The 7752-nt window shown below is 32.6% G+C and overlaps 1 protein-coding gene across 3 annotated transcripts; it reads right to left on the minus strand.

Annotated features, from left to right (window-relative positions):
• Positions 1 to 360: 360 nt before the first annotated feature.
• On the minus strand, positions 361 to 6655 carry LOC101510976 (long chain base biosynthesis protein 1-like). Of its 3 annotated transcripts, XM_004490568.4 has the most exons (13): positions 6517 to 6655; positions 6151 to 6357; positions 5936 to 6030; positions 3881 to 3972; positions 2999 to 3092; positions 2830 to 2902; positions 2627 to 2759; positions 2158 to 2332; positions 1576 to 1716; positions 1369 to 1464; positions 1028 to 1169; positions 818 to 945; positions 361 to 739 (listed from the first exon to the last, which is right to left on the minus strand). In XM_004490568.4, the coding sequence occupies exons 2-13, from the start codon at positions 6257 to 6259 to the stop codon at positions 575 to 577; spliced, it is 1443 nt and encodes a 480-aa protein (XP_004490625.1). In that variant the 5' UTR covers positions 6260 to 6357; positions 6517 to 6655; the 3' UTR covers positions 361 to 574. The 3 variants fall into 3 exon arrangements, with proteins under 3 accessions (XP_004490625.1, XP_012568448.1, XP_073221632.1); XM_012712994.3 differs by lacking the exons at positions 5936 to 6030; positions 6151 to 6357; positions 6517 to 6655 and adding an exon at positions 5184 to 5206; XM_073365531.1 differs by lacking the exons at positions 3881 to 3972; positions 5936 to 6030; positions 6151 to 6357; positions 6517 to 6655 and adding an exon at positions 3815 to 3843.
• Positions 6656 to 7752: the final 1097 nt, after the last annotated feature.

Raw genomic sequence — 7752 nt, forward strand, 5'->3', positions numbered from 1 at the left:
TCATTCGAGTGGATAAGATCACAATAGACAACAAAACTATCCCTCAAAATTATATTTAAACCCAAAACCTCATGTTAAACTAGAAGAAACTCAAACAATCTCATTCGACCTGTCTTGGGTACGGCCTCGGTACTTTGTTCCTCTGTATTCTTTCCTCACGGATTTTATTAGGTATAGACGGTTGAAACCAACAAGTTCATCATTGGACCACCCTAAATTTAGTTAGATAAAATTAGACAATAACGGGGCATACGCATTGTAAATAAGAAAAGTATGGTTTACTTACAAGGGAAACAATGTTGCTTAGCCTATGTATATTCACAAAAAAATAGGACCTTCTAGCTTATCAAAAATAAATAGTAAAAAAAACTAACTTATGAATAATTTAACATTGATACTGGTGACATGCAAAGTAAACGGGAAAAATATCCAAATGAATTCATAAGCGTTTCCCCAACTCAGAATTAGAAACATAAATCTTATTCTACCACTTTAACACGTATCAATGAGCAACACGCAAAAAATAGTGTCACCCTAAGCTAGCCCAGAAAATATTACATAAAAAATTTACCAACTATAAAATTAATGCAGCAACCCTTTTCAATGATTCAGATGCCTTGTGAAGATCAGACTCTGAATGCCCTGCAGAAACAAACAATCTAATTCCTAAAGGCAAACGGCACTTGTCCAATGTTGATCTTCTGGAAGTTACCACAAATACAGAATCTTCTTTCAAAACCTGTTAACACAACATTAAGTACTAGCAAAATTGAAAGTAAGAACTAAGAAATAAACGTTTACACACAACACTGCTTACACGCTCAGCGATGTTTTCAAGCAGATGTAGGTCATTGTTCAAAGAACCCGTTGACTTCTTTAATCTCAAATAAACAATTGGTGACTCTGGATGACTGGCAATTGTGAAGCTTGGTATTTCAGACAACCCTGCAGTAGCCAATGTATCTCAAACAAAAGTGCCTAACCAAAACAATTCCGTTTGTGGAAGTAGCAGTAAATCAAAGCCTACCTTTCCATAACACAGCAATATTGTTCTTCAACTTTGTTAAAAGATTGGGATTTTCATCAAGGACATCAATTGCTGTAATTGCAGCACTTGCAAGATATGGAGGCAAAGAAGCAGAAAAGACGTAGCCAGAGCTACTCAATCGCTGCCAAGGTTGAAAACACAGACATTAGTGTGGGGAAAATGGATGATAGCCATCATCAACCAATAACATACTGATGATCATTGCTAGCCTTGAAAAATAAATTCTCTTAATTTCCACATTTACAATTTTCCTCTCTCTTTATCTCAGTATATTTGTAATTCAAATTGGTTAATCAATATTAGATATGAGACTGCCATACTTGGTGATCTATAACTCTTGCACTTCCAGTGCAAAATCCTCCTTCTGTGGCCAATGCATGTCCCATTGCAGCAGTTATAAGATCTAACTTCTCAACCTGCAGCACAAGATCATAAATCACAAATAGCAGTACAAAATTGAATGTATGCACAGTAGGTCTGGTGTGAGTGAATGCACCCAAACCCAAACAGAAATTTTCAGTACATACAGGAACTCCGTAGTGTTCAGTGAGACCTCTTCCAGAACTTCCAAGCACACCAAATGAGTTGCTCTCATCCAGTAAAATACGAAACCGATATTTTTCCTTTAGTTTAATGATATCATCTAATGGTGCTATTTGGCCAGAATTCTGAAAATTTAACAGGGAAACATATGTCAACAATTATTTATCAAGCAGTTTTAGTTGTCACGCGGGCTAGACATATGGGCATAGTAGATGTTAGTTTGACAACTACAGAAAGAATAACTATTACAAGTCCGAATAGTTGAGAAAACCAAGGCAAGTAGCAATAGTCTTTCAAGGAACGACATTGCAATAGACACCAACCTAAAACAACACCAATAGGCTCAAAATGTGTATTTTAATACTTCATCTATGTCTTCAGTTTGCATTTGTTGATTACCCTACTATCTGAGCAGAAATAGTAGTCATATAACATGATTTACCAATATTGCAAGTTGCAAGAAGAAGCAAGCAATTCATTCAACTAAAAGCTGTGAGCACTCTTTTGGAAACACAACATAGAAGTGTAAAGTTAATAAAAAAACATGCATGGTAGACAAGATATACCTGGTAGAGAGCTTCAACAACAATATACCGCCTCAAATTCTTGGTGTGCTTGTATTTAGAAGTAATTTTCTCTAAAGTTTCTTTTAAAGAATCCATGTCATTGTGCTTAAAATATACCACGGTGCTTCTAGAAAGATAAAGGCCATTCTGTATTCCCCAGTGGACTCCTTCATCCCTGTTAAAAGATTTAAAATTATATATGAAACTTGAACCTGCTTGAAACACTAGAGTAATATAAACAAAGCCTCCGCAGATCAGCAGATACCAAGTGTCATTATTTTGCTATATTTTGAAACATAAAGTCGAAGGAGAAAAAATTGGTTCATTCTTTACACAATTCTAATAAAGAAATAAAGTTTCAAACCATCTATATAGTTTTATATGTGGTGTTTAGTTATCAAATCAGACAAAAAATGAGGAAAATTTGAACAAAAATGCATAGCAGATACTTAAAGTTATGCATACTTACGCCACAATTATATCTCCTTTTTTAGAGAAAGCAGGAATAGCACTGAACATGGTGGAAAGTCCATAAGAGTATAGAATTGAATCAGGTGTTCCTAAAAATTTTGCTATTCTCGCTTCACAGTCAAGATGGACATCTGGGCAGAGGAAAAGTATCATAAGGGAACAAGCATTTCATCAAAAACAAACTTCAAAATTGAGCCTTACCAATTGTTCCATAAAACCCACGGGGACCACAAGAACCAACACCATATTTCTCTAAAGCAGAAGAACACGAGTCCTACAATCATACAATGTAAAGTAATTATAGATAGATTCATTGTACCAAATCAGAGGTGAAGAAAAACAAATTATTGATACGGGATAGTTTCCTTACAAGTAACTTTTGATGACCTATAAATCCAAGATAGTTTGCTGAAGCAAAATTAACAACTTCTTTACCATTAACTATGGTATGTGGGCCAGCAGCACTGCATAAGAAATGCTTTGTTATTAGGAGTAACAAGAAAGATAATTGGCTTTTTTTCACAATAACCTACTGTTTAACCTACACATATTATGAGCTCAGCATGTAATTTATGTGTCCAGATTGTCATCCTAATGTCTCATTTACATTACGAATTGAGCACATTATAGAAACTTATGAAGAGAATGTACTTCGACAAAAAATACTTCTAGTAACCCATACTAGTCTCCCTCTATTTTAAAAATCTAACATGAACCTTCCTTATTTTTAACCTTAAATAAAACGTACAGCTTCCTAATATGCTATGATAAAAGTTAACAATTAGGAAAATGTGTGACGATGAAAACAAGGGAGCCATCTGAAAACCTATGAAATCACATGGGAGGACCTTTAATCTACGCTCATTTTCTTTACCACGAGATAGTAAAACAATAATTTTAAGAATCTAAAGGGTGGTCTCGTCCAGCGCACAAGACACCCATAGTAGTGGGGTCCAAGTAGGGTCTGATCTCACAACCTTAAACTCTCGTATAACCGTGACTAAACCATGACTACTCCGTCATAATGTGGGCAAACTTAACAGTCTAGGGCCCACCCTAAAAAAATTCTTGAATCTAAGTCAAGGAAATGCAACCAAATCAGTGAAGTTGACAAGTACAAAACAACACCAGATAATTTCAGGGAAGGAACTCAGACAACAAAGCACGCAAGTAAAATAAATTTTACCGTGTGTAAAACATTTAAAATGAGAAAAATAGATGAGGGTGCTACCACCAGAGAAAACGTAATCACCTCTCCAGCACTGGTGGTTCATACTGCATATCTTTATCAAGAGAAGGAATAAGGGGTTGTGGAACCCATTCATCACATAGCTCATCAATCTCCTACAGAAATTAAGCACAAATTTAGAAAATGTCAAAATAGCACACAAGGAATCTTAGATTGGATTGTACAAAAACTAACATTGGAATGTTATGGTTAGCAGTTCCACATAAATTTTTAAACAAAAAAGTAAAAGAAAAAAAGAACGAAAATTTACCATTTTGATAAATTTGAATTAAGAAAATATATCTTAGCGAAATGTGTAATTCAATATATGACAGATGGGTGGAATCATAGGACAAATATTAAAGGCAATGACAAGAAAGTTAGAGGCAACTATTGCTCAAAGATTGTCAGCTGACGGATTTTCTGATTCAAGCATCATCTTGTCAATACTAGAGAAGACTCCAAACCTTGTGGTACAGTGCCAGAAGTTAAAATGTTAATCATAAAAGATCATGCCCAATGGGTTGACAAACAAAAAGGCATTCATTCTACAACTTTTTGGTGAACAGCTTTATGGGAACAACTTTCTATATTTATTGTACACTTTTGACATCTCAAAAACAAATGAATTTATGTTTGATGATAAATCCACTACCATTTTTGCGGTCGGCCACTGCGAGCCTCTACCCAAGATTGATAACACTTGTTTGATCGTATCTATTACTAATGCACTATGGGTCTACAACACTTCATTCTGGTTCTTTGCTACTTTGGTTTATTATGGAATTAAAATGTCCAATTTTGGTTGTCCAGATAGTATTATATGTTAGAATATTAGAAAATATCTTATAATATCTATTATATTATATTAGAGTATCTTGAGTTATTTTCTATGATCAATTTATATTCATAGAGATATCTTAGAATATCTATCATTATTATTATGATTTATTCCTGATTTAGGATTGAGTCTATGTTTCTCTATAAATAGATATTAGTATTGAGTCTTTTGTAACCAAGTCGGCATTAAGCTATTATCAATAATATTCAAACCCTTATTATTTTCTCTCCTCCTTTTCTCTAAAATCCCACAACTTCAACACTATATTATAGACTTAATTGCAGTTTTGGTTCTTTTATTTTCATCAATTCACAAAATTAGTTTCTCTATTTTAAAACCCGACAGTTTGGTCTCTCTCTCAAATTGTTTAACTAAAAAAAATATAATTTGACATATTTTAAATGGTGTATGACCACCAAGAGATAAGTATAATCTTACAAGTCTAAGGGTTGAGTCTACACTACTACAGAGGCTCCACGAATTTACCTAGACTCTCAGATTTCACAACCTTGGTGTACACAATAACCCAAAAAGAAGTCCAAATGAAGCACAAAGATAGACGCTGTTGTACCACCATGGAGGAATAGCAATTAGATTCAAACTTCACAAACTGAAATGCTTCATTGATTGATTGTCAAAACTTGAAGGCAAAAGCATACAGAATTCAAATGTAAGCAAGAGTTTGTTCCAACTCCCAAGTAAGCCCCAGAAAAAAGCATATGATCAACAATAAAAGTATAGCTAAAGTCCACAAGTGAGGAGCATATTTTCATCCCTAAGAAATCTAAAGATCAATCAGATTTGTATGCTCTAAAACCTCATAAAGAATTATTAACAGATGCCCCGTGTTAGATCCATAGAACTACCAAAAACCACAATAGATAAATGTATATTACTCTATTTAGATATAAGTGTTCCGAAAAATTCTAAAATCTAAAACATTAATAGAAACCACTTTTAAACTGCACAACATACTCACACAAACTTCGCATACAAATTAGAGGCTATTAGCATTTTGATGAAATAAACAAATAAAGTCACTATCAGGAAAAGTAAAATCCTATTGATAATATATCAAATGTCAATTGCCAAATTTTTTTTCACATAAAAAAGCTACACAAGCCTATCTAAAGTAACACATTCACAAAATAACAACAACAAAAAAACTAATACATATAACAAATTAAAAATTATACACATACACTCACTCACACACAGAGAAAGAGATAGCACCAAACCTTGTTTGTCAAGGGCCTTTTAGGAGGTTTATAACTTTTCTGGGAAAGCAAGAAAAGTATGACCACCAGGAGAAAAACTTCAATAAATAAATGTCCTTCAAACATAAAGTAAAAACAAAGGAAATTAATTAATTGCATTCATAAGCATATAAAGTAAATAATAATCTATAAAGTAAAAGGTAAAAGATAATGAAGTCCATAATATAAAAAATTACCACCAATATTGAATCCAAAAACTACAGCTCGTGCAGAAGGAGCATCTAAAGCATATGTAACCCAATCTATCGTAGTGTTCACGAAATCGAGAACAGCTGAAGCCATCATTATCTAAATATATCAATCAAATAAGCAATGAAGTCTTCAAAATCACTCATTCATGCGTCAAATTTTATGAAATTGTGAAATCGCGGAAAATGTTAATCCTGCAAAGTGTACAAAAAATCAAACATAAACATTCCAATTCACAAGTGGAATCGATAAATTGATTTTGATTTTCAATCACAATCTAAACGCGGAACCGCAATAGTCAACGACTATGAAAAATAGAAATTTAATGAACGAACATAAACGACGTGAGCTACCTGGCAATTGAGAGTGAAACGACGTGAGCTACTTCGTGCTGGATTCGATGCGAGATTCAGAGACAGATGAGAATGAGAGGAAGAGAAAAAGAAGAAGAGAAGACAAATCAAATAGTATCTAGAAATTTGATTTTGTCCCCGTCAAAAAAAAAAATATTGGGTGAGTTAAACGGCTGTGATGATGCCACGTCAGACTTCGTGAGCCATAACTTAACGGTTGTCGTGATGCGGTGTCCGTCTTCTCTCTCTTGGCCCGTTCCTGCTTGGCTGCTTCTCTTTTCTCACTTCCTTTCCTTGTTCGCTTTATTTGCTACTTTAACTAAAAAAGTTTGCATCTTCTTGGTGGAGCTTAATTACATTTTTAATCCATTTATTTTTATTAATTTTTAAAATTAATTCATTTATTTAAAAAATTAATAATTTTGATTTTTTTTATTTTTTAATTTAAAAACGACGATATGACATGTTTTAAATAATAGATTATATAATACGTAGAATAATTAATATTTATAAAATTAAAATAAAATACTATAAAAGTTTAACTTTTAAATTCAATTTTTTTCTTCATATTTGCAATTTATTTAATGACATAAAATAATCAATATATCTAAATTATTCTATATCATAGAATTAAATCCCATGTTATTTAAAATACGCTAATCGTTATTTTTTGATTTAAAAATCTAAAAAAATAGACTAAACTGTCGATTTTAAAATAGATGGACCAATTTCATAAATTAATTTAAAAAAACAAAACAAAACAAATCTGCACTTAAGTCTTTTTTTCTAGAGTTTTATTGTTTATTTTTACAATTCTTGTTGTTAAAAATTTGGATTATAGCCTATAAAAAAAACTTTGTATTCTTTTGGATAGAGGGTTAGTAATAAAAGATAAAGAATTATTTCTTTTACATCAAATAAAATTAATTTATTTTATTATAAATAATATTTTGAAACATTGGTAGGGCTTGACAAGTGGGTAGATCCAGGCCCAAACATCCAAATTGGCCCAAATCACAAAACCAAGAAAGTTGTTTATCTTTTAGTGTTGTTCAGAGGTCCCTTAAATTTCTATGTTTACCCTTTACTAGATCCCAACGTCTAGGTCGGGTTTGGTAACTTAAATTAATAGATATGAGCATCTCATTGTCATCAATATAAAATCATTGTCAATTTTCTCATCAAACACTTCTTCTTTAACATTCAACCTCAAATTCTTCACCTATTTTTATGTTT

This window comes from Cicer arietinum, chromosome 2 (genome assembly GCF_000331145.2).
Source record: "Cicer arietinum cultivar CDC Frontier isolate Library 1 chromosome 2, Cicar.CDCFrontier_v2.0, whole genome shotgun sequence".
In the NCBI taxonomy this organism is placed as follows: domain Eukaryota; kingdom Viridiplantae; phylum Streptophyta; class Magnoliopsida; order Fabales; family Fabaceae; genus Cicer; species Cicer arietinum.

What these genes read in the sequence shown, in the direction of transcription:
- LOC101510976 (XM_004490568.4), bottom strand. Translation starts at nt 6,259, where the DNA reads ATGATGGCTTCAGCTGTTCTCGATTTCGTGAACACTACGATAGATTGG. An exon ending in CAAGAGTTATAGATCACCAA is followed by an intron (nt 1,170 to 1,368) that starts GTATGGCAGTCT and finishes CAACCTTGGCAG; the next exon opens with CGATTGAGTAGCTCTGGCTA. An exon ending in TATTGCTGTGTTATGGAAAG is followed by an intron (nt 946 to 1,027) that starts GTAGGCTTTGAT and finishes TGGCTACTGCAG; the next exon opens with GGTTGTCTGAAATACCAAGC.